Source organism: Taeniopygia guttata, chromosome 9, assembly GCF_048771995.1.
Source record: "Taeniopygia guttata chromosome 9, bTaeGut7.mat, whole genome shotgun sequence".
NCBI classification, from domain to species: Eukaryota; Metazoa; Chordata; class Aves; order Passeriformes; family Estrildidae; genus Taeniopygia; species Taeniopygia guttata.
In genome coordinates, this window is record NC_133034.1 from 18,787,956 (window position 1) to 18,810,842 (window position 22,887).

General features: G+C 44.7%; 1 protein-coding gene across 10 annotated transcripts in view; it reads right to left on the reverse strand.

Moving 5' to 3' along the window:
* The window catches only part of LOC115496429 (uncharacterized), a 266,317-nt gene that overhangs the window by 38,700 nt on the left and 204,730 nt on the right, over nucleotides 1-22,887 (reverse strand). For 9 of the 10 annotated variants that reach the window (XR_012057466.1, XR_012057463.1, XR_012057464.1 and 6 more), the window contains one exon: nucleotides 8,259-8,540. Coding sequence is in view for 2 of the 10 variants with exons in the window: in XM_072933607.1 (XP_072789708.1) it covers nucleotides 8,259-8,540 (282 nt within the window). In the remaining 8 variants the exon portion in view is untranslated. Of the gene's footprint in view, nucleotides 1-8,258; nucleotides 8,541-9,121; nucleotides 9,893-22,887 lie in introns of those variants that run through there. The other variant, XR_012057469.1, reaches the window with a different exon arrangement.

Consider the following 22,887-nt stretch of genomic DNA (forward strand, 5'->3'; position numbering starts at 1 on the left):
GAGAACCTTTCCGGGCCTGCTCCTTTCCTAATTGCATTTATCATACGAATAAAGGATGGGAAATGCCTAACAATTGTGCAATCGGGAGTATTTACGGCTCTATTTTAATTAACACTTTTAATTATCGATGCAATAAACTGGCATATATACATAATAGTGCAATACAGGAAATAAGGTGAGGGCGATGGCTCTTTTGGGGCATTTTGTGCCTTTCCTCTGGGTATGGAGGTTTGCTTGTTTGGGAATACACACACGGGTGGGCGGAAGCAGAGGCAGACCGGGAAGCTGGCTACAAATAAAAAAAAAAAAAAAAAGGAAAAAAAAAAAAAAAGGGCAGAAAAGATGAAATGGTCCCTGATTTCTATATTAATGACAATAACACCACTGCTCTCTAAGAATACAGCCAGGGAAGGGAGGCCTGCAGAGGGACGGTTTAATCTGAGTGGATTTAAAAAATCGTTGCCTTTGGTATAATTTATGGAAATGAAAAGTGCTTACATTAAACAAATAGTCTGCAAATGTTCTCAGTGATGGGCTCTGCGGCACACGCACTCTTATTTCCAGGTTATGAGTCTCTTAAAAAGAAAATGACTGTTAACTACTTGGATTTTATGTATTTATTGTTCTAATGCTCGCCGATTTTTCTAAAAGCCCTACGGATACAACCTATCATGTTAACTGTATCGGAAAGAATATACACATTTTCATATTATTTTTTTTCCCTGAACCTACCAGTAACCAATCTAAAGCAAACTATTAAGCAGACTTGTGGAGATGGGAGATTGCAGCTCCATTTTTTGTCCTTAGCTGCAAATAGAGGTTTAACTTGCAGTAATTAGGTGAGAACTAGCCAAGCATCTTACTATTATGATGCTTGTTAAAAACGCTTCTTTTCTGCATCTGCATTTGAGTGTGTTCCCCTCCACTCTTAATCTTCTTATGGAAATGAAGGCGAACGGCAGGGAACCTGCAGAGACTTAGAGAATGTCCTTGTTAACTGGAATTTCTCAGCATTGCTAATTAGCAGAGTTTGACGACCACCAGTATTGGGGAAAGCTCTGTTTAGCCACTCACAAACCCTTCCGAGGAAGAGCAGACTAATTTTATTTTGTAATTAAAATCTGAAAAGGCCCCTATTTGACAGTTAGGGCTATGAGAGTTTTATCTCCCCGTGAAATAATTACTGCCTTGATAACTCAATTTTCTGCAAAATGTCAACTGTGAGCTCCAAAAGTTTTAATTTCATTACGTTAAAAAAAAAAAAATAGGCAAAGACGAAAATGTACAGATAAATTTCCTTTTGCCCCTCTTATGCTGTAGCAGCCAAGCCCTCAAGTTAGGGAAGTTTTAATGAACTAAGTATAGTCTCTGGGGAATTCAGTCATCACATGGTGCGTTTGCAGTAGTATCCCAAGGAAAATTTGGGGAGATATGATCTGGAATAAAGGTCACATTCGGAATGGGTAGGGGCCCAGGACAGGCTGTCCTCAGCCGAGGAAGGGTCTGACACGGAGCCGGGGAGACCCTCGGCCCTCCAAGGGCTCCGGGAGCTCGGCAGGTTTGGGGGGGCCCAGCCGGGCTGAGCTGGGGCCGCTCTGCCTGCGAGGCCCGGAGGAACCTTCGGGGAACTGGGGGGAGCCGGGGCGCCGCGGCGAGTGTAATCCACTCTGCTTGCGTTCGGGATGTTTTTTATTATTATTTAAAACGGTTTAATCTCCTTTTTGTCCCTCCCTGTCCAGCAAGTAGCCCGATTGTCGCTCTCAGAAGTGGCATTACACGTACAAACCAAGGAGGGGGCGAGCCGCGGCCGGTCCCGCCAGACCCCATTTCGCCCAATAATTTCATTCAAGGGCTCTAAGGACCCTTGAAAGCCGGGGAATACCGAGGGAGCCCCGCGCTGCTCCCGGCCTCTCCTTTCATCCCTCTTCTCCCGAATGGAAGCGCGGGGAGAGCACACGTGCGGCCGGGCGGGCAGCGCACGGCCCGGGGGATGCGGGGATGTGGGAGATGCGGGGATGCGGGGATGTGGGGGATACGGGGATGTGGGGGATGCGGGGATATGGGGGATACGGGGATGCGGGGCTCCCCCCGGGCCGCCCGCATCGGGGGTCCCGCAATGCCCCCGGAGCGGCCCCACGACCACCTCCCCTCCCGGCGACCACCGCACGCGTGACGGGTGCGGCAAAAATAAATAGTCGAGAGGTTAAAAAAAAAAAGAAAAAAGAAAAAAAGAGGGGGAGAAACAAAAAACATAAAAATAAGCTGCTCCGCTTTTCAGCTGCAAGAAGAAAAATTAAAAAAAAAAAAAAAAAACCAACTCGGATCCTGGAGGGAATTTAACGTACACAATAAGCAGCAGAAAAGCCGAATCGCTCACACCACCTCTCGAAGTCGCTTTCAAAAGGCTTCTCAATAAAAGGAGAAGCCGATTGTCCAAACAGGCTTCCATGACTCTTCATAAATAGCCAACATCTTCCTCAAACTGTCCGCGATTTTTGCTCTGCATCTAAGATCACACGCCCGGGATTGCTTTCCCAAAGGAAAGCATAAGTGAAGCCGGTAATTTTTCTTATGTGTTCTTTAAAATAAATCATAAAATCAAGATCAGTGGCGAGGATAAACTTAGGAATTACTGTACAACGTAACGGGGTGAAATTACAGTTGAATGTTGGCTCTTTAGCAGGAAGGCAACCCCCTCGAGCGGGATCCTTTTTGGCAGTCTATTTAAAGTTATCTTTCCTTCCTAGTTTTATAAGAACAAATTAGTTTTCTTTTCCCATTGTAGTTGAATGAACTCATGTATATTAAACACAAAACCCCTCCTGAAGAACGCTAACTGCTTTGCTTAAACCCACAAAAGCACAAAAATCCAGAATTGAAGGTTTCCAATTCCTGAATAAGTCCCCTTAACTCTCTCAGGCTCGCAAGAGAGAGACTGGGGACATTCTCTGAAACTCTTAATGCCTGGAAGGGGCTATCTCAAATGTATTGTCTTTTCCTGAAGTTGAGGCTTCTATTTTATTTCCCTCTTTCCCCTTCACCATCTTTGTGTTGACTTAAGAAAATAATGGTCAAAAAAGTGTCTGTTCATGGGATCACACGTGTCGCCCAAATCAAATGAAGTCCTCTTTGGCCCCAGCACAGTTTTGATGGAATTATTCCGGCTCTTCCATTGAATTCACACCGTTTCCCAAAGAAGCTGTGGCAGTTTCAATGGGAACGCCTGAGGCACAGCCTGGGGTGCTTCAAGGTTGCTTCTCTCAGCGCACCTCAAACCCTGGCATCCCGAGGCATGGCTTGAAAAGTACATTAAAAAAAAAAAAAAAAAAAAAGGAAAAAAAAAAAAAGCCCTTTCCAGTGATTCTCAGATCACTGACAAGATCGCCCATAATGGAGCCAAGACAGTGACTTTTATCTCGCTGTTCCTCATAGTCCTTAATTTGGAGCTCATTGACAGGACAGCCGGTAATGACACTTTCAGAACTGTTATGGTCTGGAGTGACAATCTCTCCATCTCGCCCATGGTTTATTGACACCATGGGCTCATTGTGTCAAGTTAGGCTTGTGATTTCAGAATTCTCCAGCGACGGGCTCGTTGGGAGGATTTTAATTCAAATTATAGACTAGCTGTCTATACAGTGAATTCATATTTAGACGGCGCTTAATCGGAGCAGAGAGATGGTGCTATAAATAATAACAACAACACTTCCCATGTGTCTATCCACCGTCCTCCATCCCAAGAACTGAAAGAGCCTTTGCAGAGGAGGCCGGGGCTCAGGGGGCGAGGCGAGGGGACCTCGGGCTTGTGGGGCAGCAGGAGGAGCCCGGGGGACTCTCCGCCACCCTCGGGCGGCTGCGGTCCCCAGGGCTGTGCGACAGGCGGGGCAGGAGAACGGGGCACACCGCGACCCGCAGCGCTGCGTGGGCTCGGGGTGCTGCCGGCGGGGTGTCACAGCCCTTCTCCCGTGGAAATCGCTGGACAACAGCGAGCAGCCCGTGGGAGCCTTCCCGGCGGGAGCGGATGGATGCGAGGAGAAAGGCCCAGGGGGTGCCCAGGGGCTGGGACAGAAGGGGCGATGCTGCGGGTGCTCTGGCAGCAGGTGCCAGGGACAGGCTGAGGGGGAAGCAAGAAAAGGTGAAGTGCGAAATTGGTATTTGAGGTTGTTTTTCTGGTTTGTTTCTTCAAGTCTCCCACCGCTCAACAGAGAGATGTAGGAAATGTCGGCATCCAGAAACAGCTCCTTCCAAAAGACATAAATAAACTAAAAATGCACTTCTCTTCCAAGTGGAGATGAACGAGACCGAACACAGAGCTAACACCCCCCCCGCCCCCCATTGCTGCCAGCTGAGAGCAGAGCTGACCCCCCCTTGCTGCCAGCTGTCTGCCAAGCCTGGGACCCGGTCCCAGATTTACAGCATTTGCTCCCTTGAGTAACGTCCGCAGAATAAAACCCAGCAACTGAGTTACGAACCGAGCCCAGGAAAACCGCATTTTGGTGAAACTGATCACTCGGGACCCCTGATTTTATGTGCCAACTTCTGCTCTAGGGAGGAGGGGGTTTACGACCCCTTTACAGCCCCCTCACAACTGCTGTTTCGGAGAGGAGCACTAACAACCCCTCTCCTGGAACCGGGTTAATCATTCACCTTTCGGCGGGAGTCACTAAATTTTTGTAAAGTGCCTCCTGACGTTAAACCGTGTGTACAAGCGCTCTGTATTTTTTCCGTTTCCTGTGGTAATTGACATATAATACCTCTGTTTATAACTGGCTTGACAGATCTATACAGATGTATGTTTTTGTTTAATTTCAGAGTTATATATACCGAACGCATGCTAACTAAAGAAACAGTAAAGGAAATCTGGGAATTCCGTTGTGCAGGAAATCTGTGCAGGGCTCTTGTTATTATTTATAGAAAATGCCATGTCTTTATTTTGGGCGCTCTTACTACAAATCGCCTTATTAGGGAGTCTCGAGCGGAGATCAAACTGGAAGAATGGAGAAAGTATGCTCAGCGCGACAAACGATAATATTTCACAAAAACCTAGCCGAATATAATTTCTAAAGGGAAAAGTTTATTGTGAGACCAACAGCCATGGGGTTCATTTAATAGAAAAACTGCGGCGTTATGACTTTCATCCAGGCTGTCAACAGGAGATACAAAATAACCCCAATTTAACACAAATAATTTGGTTTCCATTAGTCTTCCTCTTTGCACGCAAGATGCATAAACCGTGCTGGGTATTACCGCATCTAGCAAATACCACCGTTAAATGCCCTACACTGAGCTACGTGCATGCTATAAGATAAGTAGAGAATTCACCTAAAAAGTTGGTGGCAATGCAGCATGTCACATATTTTGGCTAATCGTTTTATTTCACCAGGTTTCTTTTAAATCTGTCATCTCCACAGTGAGGAAATAAAATCGCACTCCAGGCATTCACTTAAGCTAACGCTTCTTCCTTTTCCAGGAGTTGGGGAGGGGGTGTTTATTTTGCTGCTTTTTTTTTTTTTTTTTTTAAAGTGGGGATTGAGGTGACTTTATTGCTTCGGGTTTAAACATATGCCATTTGAGAAAATGTTCCCTTAATGAAAAGGAACTGTTCAACGCTGCTTACAAGCAACACCTGTCAACACTGACTTATTTAAGACACGTTGGGAGGAAAACACAACACGAGCATCTGAGAGGCTGGCGTTTGCTGACAGCACTGGAACACCGAAGTTGGGAACGATGAAAAATTAATCCTGACTTTTTGTGCCTAAGGCTGCCAATAGAGAAGTTGGTCTGCCGGGGATATCCCGCCGCCCGGTCCCTCTGCAGCTCCCCTGCTCTGCCTAGCTGTGGGAGAGCATCATGTATCAGCGTTTCTGGAAGACCCAGGCTTATAGAAAAAAAAGTCGGTGCCACTTCACTTATTTTCCGCCCACGTTCATATCTCCGGAGAGCAAACGGCGCAAGCTGGAGATGGTTTCCCTGCCCGCAGCTCCTGTGCTGGGCTCTGTGCTCACCCTGCCTGTCCCCACCTCACCGCGCTCACTTGTACCCCTGCAGCGACTCCCAGCCGCTTCCAGGCGCTGCCGTGGGTGCTGCTGTGGGTGCTGCCGTGGGTCCCGCCGTGGGGGTCCCGCCGTGGGTCCCGCCGTGGGTCCCGCCGTGGGTCCCGCCGTGCCCGTCCCGCGGAGTCCCCACGGGCGCCCCCGGCGCGGCCGACAGGGGGCGCCGCCCCCCGCGCGGAGCGGCCGCGGGAGCGGGGGGAGCCCGGGGAGAGCCCGGGGAGAGCCCGGGGGGAGCCCGGGGGGAGCCCGGGGGGAGCCCGGGGGGAGCCCGGGGGGAGCCCGGGGGGAGCCCGGGCAGCCCGGAGCCGAGCGGGGTCGAGTACGGATCTTTAGTCGTCGTGGATAAAAAGAGATTAAAGGCTAAATTCTTTTTCTTTCTTTCTTTTTTTTTTTTTTTTTTTTTTTTGGTCAATTTTAACCAACTACGGAAATGTAGAGCTTTCATCCTTTGATGTTTCCCAGAAAGAAACTGTTATATCGGTTGTGAAATTACATCGTCTCAGAGCCAGCGAACCAGCCGTGGAGTGCTAAAATAATTTAATTAAAAATAATAATAATATGAGGACCCGAGCTTCCGCAGAGGCACTTAAAAGCTGACACGTGGCCCTCCATCTCCCCTCTCCCTTGAGCTCCCGATGTTTTCTGACTGCCGTTTGATGGGAATAATTAAAAATAAGATAACCCCACGCTAGCTGGGGTCTCGCATCCATCGCTTGCGGCGCGCTGTCCTCACCCTGCCCCTGCACGGCCGACCCTGCCGTCCAGGCCTGCTCTGCAGGGGCAGAAGAGTGCAAAAAAGCAAATCGCTAAATTAATAAATCGAATGTTGGACTTTTACCATATTAACCATAAATAAAATTGTAACCGGCTACCCACTTTCCCCCTAATACAAAACCCCTTCACCTGTATTTAAATAGCACGTCTTTAATTACAGCAGTTGGGGATGTATGAGGCTGAAATGAAATTAGCAGTCATTACCAGTCCTTTAACTCTGTGGTGCTTTTGATCAGCACTAAATTAGCTTTCCAGTCCTAACAAAGGCTCTATAGCAAGCAGTGGGCTGTAAATAAGACAGCTCGACCTGCCCTCAACACCTTTTCTCTTGTCAATCACAGCTCTATCATTCAGCCCAAGATTAACCTTTATCTACCAAATTCTTACCAAGAAAAAAAAAAGGGGGGGGGGGCGAAGAGGGGGAAATACAACCTCAACTTTGCTAACTGTAACTGAAAAGAGTTTCCCTTTAAATGGTATTATAATGAGCCAATATGTCAAATTCGGGCCTTTCCCAGCCCCAAAGCGCATCAGAAGGCAGCGGCGGGCAGTTAAAGGTATTGATGATTTATTATCGACTTGTCCGGGTGCGGAGCCCGGGCCGGCGATGCGCCGCCTCTGCCCGCGGTGCAGCCCCGCTCTGGGCGTGCGGGAGCTCCGCGGGGCCGGCCCCCCTTTCCCGGGATTGGGCCGGGATGGGGCCGGGATGGGGCCGGGATTGGGCCGGGATTGGGCCGGGATTGGGCCGGGATGGGGCCGGGATTGGGCCGGGATTGGGCCGGGATTGGGCCGGGATTGGGCCGGGAGCGCCGCGGGAGGAGCGGCCGCGCAGCGCCCACAGGGGGCGGCAGAGAGCGGCGCGCCCGGGGATCCCCCCCCGCCCGCCCGGCGGCCGCTCCGCGCCCCGCGTACCGCCCCGGAGAACCCGCGCAGCGCCCGGAGAACCCGAGGGGCGCCCGGAGAACCCGCGGAGCGCCCGCAGAACCCGCGGAGCGCCCGGACAACCCGCGGAGCAGCCCGGGAGAGGCGCGGTGGCGGCGCGCCTGCCGCCCGCTGCGGGCGCTGCGCGGCCGGGGGCTGCGCGCCTCTCCGCGGCTCGCCCCGTCTGGAACGCCCCGGGGCGGCGGGGGAAGGTCCCGGCTCTGCTTCAGCCCAAGCGCTCCCCGCGGGCCGTGAGCTCCTCGGAGAGGAGCGGACAGCGCAAAGGCAGCCCGCGGATCGGGAGAGATTCCGCCCAGCGCTCCGTTCGCGATGCGCGGCCGCGTAATTTCAGCCGTGCCCAAACCCGTACGCGAGTCCCCGAGCTTAACGCGGTGGAGCTCAGAGCGGCGGGTCGTAGGTGGGAGCTACATTTCCAGATCGTTTTAAAGGTCACGGGGGAGGAGGGGGAAAAACTGTGAATGTCAAAGTTGTGCTGCAGCTACTTACATGTCGGTGCCAGAGCAGGGTGGTGGCTGTGAGCGGTTTGATTGGCAGCTCAGCGCGAAAGTCCGCGCGGACTCCGGAGTCCGGCGCAGCCCCGGGGGTCTGAGCACTTTTCACCGGACAGAGGCAGTTGAAGGAAGCTCGCACGTCCCCTTCTCTTCTCTTCTCCTCTCCTCCTCCATCCAGGACAGAGAATGAATCCATTTCGGTTTTTCTTCCCCCGGCTCTCTTTCCGTTTTGCCTACACATCCTCCAAGTCCTAGCCCTAGCTCTTAACTGCAGTCCCTGGAACAAGAGGGGGAAAAAATCGTTTATGGCTTAAAAAAAAAAAATCCCAATGGCTGATTTTGTGTGTGTGTTATAAGAATGCACCCACAACAACAAAAAAGTCACTTCTCTGTCCCCCACCGTACAGCAGAAGAATAATAAAAAAGCTTTATATTTTTGCAGTGGGTATTCAAAGATAATTTGATGCCATTGTTTCTGCTACAGATGGTTCTTTTTAATACAATAACACTGCTCTTTGTGCATACTACACACAATAAAAATCGAAAGCGTTCTCCTGAATAACCATTTTGTTCTCGCTTGTATACAGGCCAACAAAAGCTGCCGTGAGGTAATGGGTTCTGTTTATTGAAGCCATAGAATAGAGGTTTGATAAAGATTTTTGTATATGGGAAAAAAAAATTAAAATAAAGACCTCGCAAGGTCGAGCTGATCTCTGCGTATTTATTACCACTGAAATATTTTATCAATATATTTCTTTGAGTTGCAGCTGCAGGGATCCCTCCTCCCCTCCCCCCATCCATAATCAGCCCAAACATCTGTTTCTTTGAATTTGGGGAGATCTACAGTCGTGGCCAGACCTAAAAATCTAGACTTTGAGAGCGAGTGGGGCGAAGCGGCTGAGCGCGAAGGCAGCGGGCGCTGGGGAGGCGAGGCTGAGCAGCCCCGGCCGTGCCTGTGCGCGCCTATCTTTGTGTGCCCGGCTTTGCCATCCACGCGCACGCACACACAAAGGCGCAAACTGCTGCTGACAGCCCCCGGGATTAGCCCACGGCATTTTCCTGCCCGTCCTGCTCCAGCAGCCTCCGCGGGCGCGCAGCTCCCGCGCAGCGCGGCTCTTGCGCGGCTCCTGCGCGGCTCTTGCGCGGCTCTTGCGCGGCGTTCCTGAGCGCCCTCAGAGCCGCCCCACGAGTGGGGAGCGCAGCGGGCAGCGGCGGGTGCCGAGGGTGCTGCGGGTTCCCGCAGAGTTCTGCTGCGCTGCTAACTTTCTGCCAAGTAATGAATAAATTAGCGCCGCTGAAGGGGGAAAGAAATGTTAGAGGGAGCCGCCAAGACCCACAGCGATTTTTTGTCGTGGAAATTGTTTCACAGGGCAAGAATTCTGCGCCCGAAAGTCGCCCCGTTACCTAGTTTGGGATCTGGTTACGACTGTAGCAACTCGAAGAGAGCCCCAAAGCAGTAGAAAGTGCTTAGACAATAGGGCTCTGCGGGAAAGTTGTTAGTCAGTGACTGTGTTTGTCTACCTTTCTATAGGAATTAATGCCACAGTTCTCTGTGCCTCTGTAGCCTGGACTGACAGTAATCCACCTCTGTGACTTCTGCCCTTTGTGTTTTCACAAAACTCGGCTCACTTGTAGCACGACAACAGCACGGAATAATGACTTTAACCTTCAAACGTTCTTTAATTAGCTTTTTCAGCAAACTAAAAGATGTTCAAATGAGCCCTTTGACAAAAACTGACCTGAGCCTTCAAATTCTACTTTCACTTTTGGGACTAAGACGTTATTGGTTCGCAACTCGTCTGAAGTCATCTAATAAGGGATTATTTAAGAACTATTACCCACACGCCAATTAAAGCCTCTCCGATGAAATTCGGGAGACAAAGATAAGCATCAAAACGGAAAATTAAACTATTTGCACATGGCTTGTTTTTCAACAACCCATTTTGCATCTGAGGATAAACATCTTCTCGCCAGCTCGCTCCGGCGGAGCGGGGAGGGTGCGGGAGCCTCTGCGGGGCAGCGGCGGCCCCGCCGGAGCGGCCCCGGTAGCTCCGCACGTCTCCGCGCAGGGCGGCGCTGCCGGGGCCGGGGAGCTCCGCTGGCCAAGAGGGGACTCGTACGGAGGGTGGCAGAGCTCATCTCCAGCCGCAGAGTTCAGGCAACCTCCCGTCGTTTTGCAGTAGCCTTTACACGTTCAGGAGAGGGCGGGGGGGAAAGTGGCATATAAGAGTCAAGCGTGTCAAAGTTCAGGAAATCGTGCAAGAACTTTTCTAGGATTCTCCAAGAAAGTACCGCTTCTCCTGGAGGACTATTTTATTTCTTAGAGCAGGGAAGGAAAGAGATTAGTAGGAAATGCATATCTTGAACCTACGGCGGTTCTTCGGGATAAATGGGAACCAGGCTCTGAATAGTTTAATACTGACTTTTCAATGAAAGATGATTTTTTTTTTTTCCTTTCCAGAGAGAACAACCCGATGGACTAGAAATCTCACGTTGTTCTTAACCGCTGTTTACAAATTTTGGAGAGAGTTTCCAAGCAAATTACAGCATCATTCTACGGCAAGCTGACAAAGAGGTTCCAGGAATGCCACGCATCTAGGAGGGAAATACGAATCCCTCTCTTTAGCCTGAAGCACGAAATTGGCTTAAAGCTCATTTTGCAGATAACCAGAAACGAAATCACCCGTGTGTGTACCGGGTAGCTACAACTTTATATCGCTTTGCAGCAATTTCTAAGAATTTCTGAAGGGAAAGAAAAACAAACAAACAACAGTAAAAAAAGTGAACCGCATATTGGCTCTGAGAGGAATTCTCATACCAACATGCATTTCTCGCCCTTGGTCTGAGAAGGGCTGGGCTCCCACACGGACATTGGGACCCTTTAGTCTCTACGCCGAGACTGATCCCACGGGGTGGGAAAATGAACGTGCTAGATTTTGACTTTCACAATTCATTTTAGGCTTGGGGAAATAACCCCCAACAAAAGAAAACATCCAAATCAAGACCACCTGCATCCAGGTACATAGATAAAATAACGTATTTCTCCGAATTGACTATATATAGATATATCTCTAGGTTGCACATTCCAACAGACCAGTAAGGTGTTTGCCAGATGCTCTCTCCTGTAGAGGGGCTGAGTGTCCAGAAAAAAAAAAAAAAATTCCGAATTTTGGAGTTCCAGCCCAGGACAAAGCACTGAAGCTGTTTCAAAGCAGAGTGGGAAGACAGGCTCTGCTGGCATTTCTCGCCCCAGCCAGTATTTCTGCCCCTGCTGTGACCGCAGTGGCTCAGCCCCAGCCCGTGCCTGGCTCCGCCGCGCTCGGCCCGCGCTGCCCGCGCCGGGGCTCCCGGGTTCATCTTCCCCGGAGGAGCGGAGGTTCACACCGCACGGGACAAGCCCTTCTTTCGCATCCTGGCTCGCCGACAAGAGGGTTAAAGTTTAATAGCGGCGGGCTGCCCGGGGGCAGAGCCCCGCGGCACAGCCCAGGCGGGCGTGGAGCGCGGATCCCCCGCGCCCCCGAGCAGCGCTCCCTCGGCCGCCGCCACCTCGCGTGTCCTCCGGGACTCCTTTCCTGGGAGAAGGGGCTTCCGAATCTATTCCCAGCAGTTCTCAGCCCCTCGTTTCACTTTAGCGACGTTCATGCTTTTTGAACCAAAAAGCTGCGAGTGGCAGCCGGGGTGTGGTGCCCGTGCGCGCTCCGGAGATGCGCACCCGGGAAGACTCTCAGCGGGACACTCGGGACACTCGGGACACTCGGGACACTCGGGACACACCGGCAGAGGGGTTTTTTTAGCTGCTGCCCCGAGTTCTCAGGGATATGAAGGGAGAAAATCCCTTCACCCAAAAGCAAAGAAATGGTAGCACGGAAGAGGCTCTCGAGGAGCAGCAGGTTTGCAGGGCAGGCAGGCCTTTTGCTGCATGGAAATCTACGGAAGAACTTTATATGCGCCTCCTAAAATTGCAGTTTTCTTCTGTTTAGCTTTTATTTTTTTTTAATTTTTTTTTTTTAATGGTTGCTATGAGAGAGCCTGCTCATTTATTATCTCAACACTTACTGCAACAATTCTGCTATGGGTATCTGTGGTGCTAAGTATGCGTTTAGTGAAAGATGACCACTTGGTATAAGATAAATTTGTCTTGGGGAAGAAGAGCAGAAAGAATAGCACCAGTAATATTTTGTATTTTGTCCACATATCTCTCTCGGACTTGATACTTTTATACATTCAACTCCTTAGATGTCAATTTTCTTTGGAACCAGACATTTTTTTACATACTAAAAATGAATTTATCAAATTCAATTGCAAACACTTGTATGCAATAACTCCTAAATTTCTGTGTATGTTATGTCTACATTACAAATATATATTGATTCTGAAAGTGTTTTGGTAAATGAAATTAAAATAAACATACAATGAGCATACAGTAGATACACACTTCACACTGCACATCTCGTGCCCATGCACATGCTATACATTGTATGTATGATAATGCACAGTTTGGCATCTGGTATATAATGCTGCACATTTATAGGAGCCAGGAACGCCCTTCACATAGACTTCCACATGTTCACACAGCATTTGCTTGTGCTCTTTACATCTCAGATACTGTGGGAAACATAATTTGGAATGCTGAATTTTGACTATGTTACTGTGGAGTAAAGTGACAATTCACAACTGCGAGCAATTTCACAAAACTTATATTTTCATTGCATCCCTATTGCTGCTGTGAGCAGACTGGAGCTGGAAGGGAGAGCTCCAGTCTTGGCAGGAGGACCCCAGGGAAGTCCAGAGAGCTCTTCACTTGCAGTATTTTGACTGGCACTTTTTACATCATCATTCATTTAAGATATAAGGGGTGAATTTGGGGAAGTTAATTTCTTTCTCTGTGGTTTCAATAAAGTTTCAAGTAGCCCATCACCACCTCACAACAGTAACATTTGCTGATCTCCATAACTTGCAGTGACTTATTGAGTTTATGAGGAAATTCAGTTTCTTTGGAAATACTCACACTTACTTAGACTCTCACAATATTTGCCTGCTGTTATTCTAATTTTTCTCCAATAATTGCTTTCCCTGTAACCACTATGGAACTCAAGCCAATCAGGGTCCATAAAAGGCCACAACAAATGATACTCAACACTTCTTCCTCTGAACAACACAGGCCCTAGGCAGGAATCCCTCCGCATAATTTGAAACCTTTCACAGTATTACAGAGTAGCAATTCCAAGGTTCCTGACAGGTCAAGAAATCCAGGTTATTTGAAAGAACATTAATAAATGAGAATATGCAGAAATGAGGAATAGTTATTTGCAGCAGGAAAAGGGCAAAACCCTCATACTGCAGCTGGCACTGAATTAAAAAGTATACAGAGGATTAGATATCAACCACTTCTATCAAATGCAAGGCCCAGGAACCTAGGGGGAGTGAAGTGTGTAAGAACAGATGCTTAGAAGGTAAAACACCCCAATTAACCTCATTATCTGTTACAAAACTGTACTATTAATATTCTGTGTTTTTCCAAATCACTGTTGTTGTTGAAGAGAATCTGTTGACTAGCATGTGTTTTGCTGTAGTCTCCCAAATCAGCGCTGCCCTTCTTAAGGTCAGGGGAATGTATCTTAAAACATTCATATATTTAAAAAATATGTATTGTCATTTTAATAGGCACTGTGGATAGTTTAATTTGTATCTGTATTAAATTAAACATATGGTGAACAGGGTATAATAGATTTTCTATAATTTAGCTGCCAATGTGGCAACAGAAGCCAGTTACTCTCACCAGCAGACTTGTCAGTGGTTTGTTTACTAGCTTATTTGAATTAAAATAAAGCTTCGCTTCTGCTGACTGCACATCATTATCTATGAGACCATAATCCTGCTAGCAAATCCTATATCTTCCAGAACTGGCTCTTTTGTTTGGGATTACTGAGAGCTTAGCCTATAACAAAGAGGAATAAGGCATCCCTCTCATCCTCGTAATTAAGTGTGGGGAGTAATTTAGAAACAAACCCAGAAAGATGTACAATTTGGAGTTCTGCTTCTATACAGGATTGGGGAACAGAAGACAAACACTGATTATGTTAGCACAATATTTAAACTATTAAAATACTGTACAACAGGAATTCAGCTTTTAAAAAGAAATGGCAACTATCAATAAAGTATTAAGTTGCTTTACTCTAGAGACATTTTTTACCTATCTGAAGGTATGCTGGCAAATTTGGGCGGAGCTTGAAGATGACCATTTAAAATTTTTTTCTACATGCATACATTACCTATATATCACTTTTATATGATCTTTATTTTTAATTTAAAGAGCATAATTTAATATATGAATATTTATTTGTTTTTTAAAGTACCCCTTAAATGTTTTAACTATTTCTGAGCAAAAATATTCTCTAGGAATAGGAATATCTCTGGCAGCTGAACATTCTTGTTTAAGTTCTCTATTTTGATACCACCAAGATTTATATTTTCCTTTGGGAAAACAGGTAGCTTGAAGTTGCTAGCATTTTACTGCCACCTTAGAAATGACCATAATATTCATAAAGAAAAAAAAAATATTTTAACATAGGTATTCTGAGGTCACTCTAATTTACAGCAGCAATCTTTTCACACTGGTGCTCAGGCTGTATTCATGTCACCCAAATCTGTTTCTTCTCAAAACAAGAGTTATGCTATATACAAGTAATAGAAATTAATAACTAGGTCACAAAAAATAGAAGCCTCAGGAGTATACAGATACACAATATCTATTTGCAGAGGGCTAATAAGGACAGGGGTTGATTTATAAAAGTCTTCGACATTAATTGTCACAGATGGGAATTCTGAGAACCTCTGTGAAACCAAATGAGGCCCTAGTGAATTATAAAGCAGGTCCTTAGACTTTAAAAACATTTAGGCAAAGTGACAGTTCAGAACATCTGTTAGCCTTCTGTCTGAGTATAAACTGGATGTCATGGAGTGCACAGCTGTAGGCATTTTCTGCCTCTTTTTGCCAACATCTGTCACAGCATTACAGTAATATAGGTAATTACCAACACCTCATATAAACTGTTTGCTATTTTAATTTCTGAATAAGTAAAATTAGCATTATACCCTTTGGCAAAAAAAAAAAAAAAAAAAAATCATCCAGCCAGGGAAGAATTCACATTCCCTTTTAAAGCTGAATGACAGATCTCATCATTTTAGGAGAGCTGAAATTCAGACAAAAATCTCTACTACAAATAAGGTCCTTAGGATAACATAAAAGACTTAGGTGAGAACAAGTTTAAATATTCTCCTTTTCTCTCTCTGTCTCTTAGAAAAAGACATCTAAGTCTCATCTGTCATAAGCAAAGAAGATCAGTAGCAAGAAAAGATAGGAAACCGTTAATCATCTATGTTTTTTTTCCATGCACAAGCAGCTGTCAAATGATGTATGTTTTACCACAGTAACAAAGCCAAGGGCTCATCAGCACCAAGCAAGTTTACTGTCAGCTGGTCATCCTTCTTCTCAAGAGTGAGAAATTAAGAGATCACCTTGAGGCAGTGCACAGGAGCTCAACCTCACCGGCCGAGGCCGAACTGAGCAGGGAAAGAACCCAGAGGACTTCCAGAAACAGAGGCACGAGCCAGGGGTTACCTGGCAGCCAAGCAGGGAGGGGCAGAGAGGAAGAGATGCTCCATCCAAAGAGGCCTCCAAGCCAACTTCTCAAGGCCACGCTCAGTTACCCCACCAAGAGACAGAAACCACTGCCCAGTTCTGAGGATCATCCACGTGGGGGTGGGCAGCACAGAGAAGGTTGCAAAAAGTGACCACGTACTTTGGGTTCCTCTTGGTTTGAGTTTTGGAGGTCCAGGTGGTACAATTTGTAAGAGCATGAGTGGCAGAAGGCGGTTTCTTATCATTTGTGATAATCAGCCTCCCGTGGGATGTTTCTAGCTGAACACCAAGACCAAGCCTTTGATAACAGAGTCTGACTTGGTGGTTGTCTTAATGAAAGTGATTTTGTGAGTGCTTTTTGCTGTCTTTTAGAGCACAGGATAAAAAAAATGGTAGAACAACAAAGCAACTGTCGAACAACAGCAGCGGCAACATGTCAGCCTGAACCTGCAAGTATGAACCTGGTGATAGAAAATAATCACGTGGCAATGAGTTTCACAAAATTTCATGGAAGCAATGATCATCCCCAGCTCACACTCATTTTGCTTTCACCACAAAAAGAATAGCACCTCTGCTAGAAGTTAATGTTCCAACATGGAAAACCTGAAAAAGTGCCGTTAGCTCCTTTTATAAAGGAGGCATATGGAACAAAGTGGTCACCAATATGCTATTTTTAGTGCCCGAACTACAGTCCAAAATATAATACCCAATTACTTGATATAGTGCTCTATACACTGTCTGAACAACAATAGTGGACTGAGAAGCAAGAGAAAGCACCAGAATATAGTTTTGAAGTCATTCAGATTTCATGTATTTTATTTTCTTCTAAAAATAAAGGCTTTGAAAAGAGGTGCAGTGCTGTCCAGGCTGAAGGAGGGGAGGGGGACAAGAAGAGCTGAAAGGGAGAGCACATGGAGGTTGAGAAAGAAGAGAGAGAGACCTTGACTAGAGGAAAGGACAGCTAGGGCACAGATAGCCAGAAATCTAGAGAAAATAAAGATAAAATGCATCTGGGGTGCACAGTCAGTCAGAGGAAGCCATGCACACAGCTGTACATCCTAGCTATAGGAAGGGCCACAGCTCACCACAAGCCATCCAGTTTGGGACAATACAGGATTTTATTAATTCTACCATTTCCCCTAAGTTCCACTCTGGTGGACTGTGAACTGTGGTGGCTGAGCTGCAGATGCATATATTTTTTTATAGTCCCTGCTAGCAGTGCAGTAATTTTACTGAGGACACAGAGGACAACTCTGTGCCAGTATGGTTTGTGGCTGATCCAGCAGTTCTGGAAGGAGATGGACACATCCCTTACTGTCTAGCATTCTTATTTTCCCCTTCTCTCTCTCTTACTGCCTCCTCAGCATTTATTACATGCCTCCTCCTACTTTCTCCTTGTGCACAGTCACAATTAGCTGAAATTGTGGATCTGTTCCATGCAGTCTGAGGTCCACCACTTTAACAAAGAAAATTCAGCGATGAGGATTGTTTTCACTATGGTCTTAAGCCACTTGTGAGATGTTTGTAGGTTGAGACTATTTCTTTCAAGAGCTCCATCCCTCCACTGAACAATTATTGCTCTGGCTTTTCTTGCCAACGGTAGCACTGCATCCAGGTGGATGCCAGGCAGGTTTCACCAAATTATAAGGTGCAGGATAAACATTTTGCTCCTACTTTTGGCTTCAGTGTTAAGATTCTCAAGATTCTCATTTATTTTAACACTTGCAAATAAAGCTATCTTACATACTCCCATCACCCTACTCCCTAAATGCACTGCTCAAATGCCAAAGAGTATGTGAGCTATTGCAGATCACATAATAGATGCCTACACATTCACTATTCTGGTAATATTTATTATTGAAACAGACTGTTTTGTAAAGAGCTTTGAGATACCTAGGCCATAAAAAGTATGATATAAAACAAAATGCTATTCAGTTCAATAGATGTCTGATAAGAAAAGAACCCTAAAATTTGAACAGTTCCTCCTCCCCTTAATCAGCCTTAACAATGGTACCCTAGTCTTGGTGCTCCTGCACACAGCAATATCTGTCTTTTAAAGAGAGGAATAGGAACGTGCCACTAAAAGAGAGTGCTCATTGGTAGAACATTGTTAGGTGCTTTATAATTGATAGTTTTCAGCATCAGCACAAAGGTGAGGGCTTTAGCCTTGAATACTACTCACTAACAATATAGCTACATACAGAAAACTAGTGCTAAATGTATTTATTAAAATAAATGCTTTAAAATAGTCTGCTTTTCATACAAAGTAATTATCTTACACTATGTGTAAAAGGTACTTTTGTAATCAATGGTATACAACCAGCTTCAGATACAACCACACACACATCCCATTACATACAGTGATGCTCATCAGTTTGCATGGGACTGAATCATTTCATTATGTTCTGTAGCTTAATTCTTCAATTCCTGTAGCTTCAGCTGGAATGCATCCAGATCAGCCCTGTTTTCTAAGATTAAATCAAAATACTTCAAGGCCAAAACTAACAAATAGCACAATCAGCCCTAAACATAGAATAAGGTATTTCATACTTTTCAGAGACTTATAGTTCCTGTTACAATAGTGCCAAAGGAATAGGATTTTTTTCCTTCCCCCCCCCCCCCTTTTTTTTTTTCTTTTTGGCACTTCTAACCTATTAATTACTAAAGGACAAGAGAAATATTTTGTGCGTATGAGTGAATTTTGTAGCAGTAAAAATAGACAGTAGCAGCCAGCTGGAGCATTTTAAATGCTCTAAATTTTCACAAGTCCTGCCTAAGAAGATAACCACTAACAAGCTAATATATTGATTTTTTAAAAATTCATTAGATGTTCCAACACAGTCAAACAAAAAAAGAAAAAGTAAAACCCAGAGAAGAAATATCATATAGTAACAGGTCATGTTTTTTTTTTACAGAACTGGACCAAAATAATCTCACTAGTAGAATTAGATGAGTAATCATAAGGGTAAAATGTTTTAATCACTAAAAATGCCAAGTTTCATTTGGTTATCTCTATAATCCTATCATCTCTTTTAATTAATTCATTTACAACTATTTGGATGACCATCAATTTATTCATAAAAAATATTTGAGGATTGCAGGTTATGCAAATTCTGTTGCTAATTAGTTAATGGCTACATTCACCCTGTCAGTGCCTGATGATCAGATACTTGTGCTTATAATTCTTACGCCTACAAACATTTTTTCATACAATGCACCAGAATATTTCTGTACTTGCACAGAGTGGACAGCACTGATCTTGAGTGGCTTTTTCCCCCCAGGATCAGTGTTTCCATGGCGAGTCCTGTGGGGATCTATCTTGTCTTTTCTTCTCCGCAGTAGGCATTTAGGGATAATAAAATAGTTAGTGAAGAGGTATGTTCTCTGCTATTTTCAATAAGCTGATGACAGTCAACATTACAATCCAGACCCTCAAAGGCGCTGGGAAATCAAAGAGCCTTAGGCTCCTCAATACATTCATCCACCCGAGCCTACAGCTCTCAAGTATCTGATTTATCCTTTTAAATGTTCCACCTTGTGGGGACAGGGACACAGAACAGAGTTAAATGACCAAAGATCTCTGGATAAGATTGAAATAATGCTGGCTGATCATCAAATGACAGTGACACGACTTCCCTACCTTTGATTTTATCCTTCCTTTGTAATGCCCATGGACAATGTGGAGCTGTTGTTGGCCCTCACTGCTGCTGGGTGCACAGTGACAATGTCCAGGACACTGCTTAGCATCCAGAGAACCAAAAAGGAACTGTGCTGTTAATTCTAATTTTTAATTAAGATTCCCTTAAATACTTGTGGTGGCACTACTCATGTAGTGATAAAAGCAAACTAGAAAACCAGAATCCTGTAGACTAATTTAGTCCCGTTATTATGAGATCCCAGGATCTCATCCAGCCTAATATTTATAAATGGTTCCACTAGAAAAAAATCACTTATGAACTACAGCACATTGGTAACTGCTGAACTGCAGCCTTGGTGAGTCAATTCATTCTGTTAGTACTGCTCCTCCAGTGCCAAATGCTTGAAATTTGTCTTTTTGTGTCCTTTTTCTACATTTACTCATGCTTTACTCATACTAAATATCATGATAACATTTAAGATGCTCCAATTATGGAAAAAAAAATCCAAGTGAAAAGTCCTTTGCAATGCACATCATCTCCTCATCCTATTGCCATTAAAATGTTCAATTTTCAGAGTACCAAGAATAATTTTCTTTTCCTTACACTCTTTTTTTTTTTTTTTGATATCTTGTTATATTTCCATTAGAACTCTGGAAAAGGATGTATTTCAGTGGATGATAACCAAGATTATAATATTTAATAGATGCAGCAGCTATTCTACATTTCAGAATGACTAAATTTAGTCCTACTAAGATAGCAGAAGTTTCACATTTCTTTTAATCAGGACACGTTCTGAAGATTAACTAACACATAACTTTTATTTAAGGAAAGTAAGAAAGAGCATTTTTTTTTTTGATTCTAAGCATTCCATGTAATTAAGGACGCAAATTATAAACAAAATGATACGTGCACACAAATAGATTGGAAAAAGCCACTTAAATGGCCAAATCACAGAAACCCTCATATGAGCTAATTTACTATCACTTCCTGCTTTAAAATAGCACAGAAATGGGGCTGGTGGCTGGTTTATTGGGGAGAGTGAATAACAATTTATTTCCAGTGTGTATAAGCTAGCTTAGCAGTTTCAGGATGGTAACCAGACTTTTCCAGTAGCTTCCATGGACTTTCATAGCTTTATTTTGTGTGATTGCAGATTAAAACAGCACAAGGCCTGATTACATGAAATCTGGTACCAGAGGAATGGTGGCACCATGGCTTCATCCAGTCCTGCATCCTCCTTCAACGGGAAAGGTCAATGCACGTGTACAGTAGAGCTGCAGGACAGAGTGAGCAGAAATTGGCAATTTCTTGCCATATTTACCCCATGTCCAGTCACCTGAAGATCAGGAACTTTCTGAGTCTAAGACATATTTTAATAGGATTTTGAAATTTTAAAAAATTCCTTTATTTTCCTCTCCTTTTTTTTTTTTTTTTCCCCTAATCATGTAAGCATTACCGAAATTCCACAGCAATGAGTTTCACAGATGAATTATGGACAATGTGGAAATCCACTTCTCAGTTTGTTTTTAAGCCTCTGCCTAATAATTTTCTTTGCTGCCCTCATTCCTTGCTCTGGCTTTTGCTGATTCTGCTTAGGAGATTACTGTCACTATCTTTTCTCAGCTACTTCCCATTGGAAATTCCCATTCCAAAAAACCTGCACATATACCCAGTCTATGAACAGGTTCCATTAAAATTATCTAGTTTATCTTGGAAATGTTCATAAGCAACTTTTATTGCTTGTTTAGTTTTTGATTAATTTTTCCTTTGATTGTTTGCTTTAATCACATTTTTGTTTCATCATGCAGTTCTGCCAGCAAGTGTCCAGCTGCCATGAATGATTACAGGGAAGGAAAAGAAGGGACAAGTAACAGGGACAAGGAGTGGTGGGTAACTTTTCATCCAGATCAGCAGCACATTCTTTACATGAATTCACATGAATTCTCCCCAGGCTTCAGGAGTGTCACTAGGGTGTGGTGGCTTTATGTCTGCCGTGCCAACAAGTGGAAATTTGCATGGAAACCCAGTGGGGTGGAAAAAGGGGTCTGTGAGTGGTTCTCTGCAGTTGGCTGGTTGGAAAGAGCATGGCAAACCTGGTCCCAGCCTGGCAGAAGGATTATGATGTGACTTCCTCCACAGATGGTCTTCAGCCCTTCTTTACAAGCAAATGGAAACAGATCACCTATCCTGGCCTCTGCTTTTGCTATTTTTAAAAGATTTTGAGTTACTAATCTATTTCTGGTCTTTTTTTTTTCCTCTTTTCAATGAGGATTTTACTTCAGAATTATCTCCATAGGCTGCAGTTACTTCCTAGCCTAAAATGATAATAATAAATAATAGTTTACTTGCCATTGGAAAGGGTTTGTCCGCCTACAATAAATAAGGTGACAGAAATACCCTATGGAATCCTAACTGCCTGTCTGCTATTATGCTTCAGGTAACAACACCATCCGGATATCTTCCTTTTTTCCTATCAAAAATTGAAACAGAGGAACTGCGACATTTATTTCAGCTGTTAGACAGAGTGTTTCCACTGGACTTAGCAGAGAACTCAATGTTCCCATCAGTGGACTTGACATTCTTAACTCTGAGGATGTCACAGAAAGCTCTTTGCCCAAGGCACAGAGTATAGCAGGAGCTGCTCTGCAAATTATCAGATCCATGTTCCAAATTATCCAAAGCTTGCCAAGCCTTTGGGTATATTGTATTATCCATCTTTGGTTCATCATCTATTCAAACTTTTGGGAACAGTGTGGGAGAATTATTTTCATTTCTGGGTAACAGAGTGTCTGGCTTATATTTCACTTCTATTTGGGGCTGGTATTCATTTAATAATTTAAGTTTTCAGATGAGAAGTTGTTGCAGGATTTATAATTTGTCAGTAAATGAGTATTTTATAAAGATTGGGACAGACATCTGATACTCATATAACAAAAAAAAAAAAACCCTTTTACTTGTTAGAATGACAAAGGCTCTGATTTAGAAACATTTTCTCAAGTCTTTCCTCAGAAAATACTTTGTCTTTTTCTTCTTACTCTCATGTTTCATCTTGTGAGTTGCTGTTCCTCCTGCCAGCATCTGCTGGAACATAAATTATTCTAAACCAAGATGATCTGTCAGTTGAAAGCAACACCAGGACACTTATTTTTACAAATTTTGAATAAAAAGCTAGCCGTGTCTACCTTGAGGCATTTGGGAAATATAAGCCAAATTAAGGAAAAGGGTGAACTCAAATTTAGTTTGCATTAGTTAAAGTAAATAAATTCCCGCAAAATAACTTTTATTCAAAATAATCTGCCTTTTTTTTGTCTCTATCCCTGTCCCATTTAGTTTTCTAATAAATC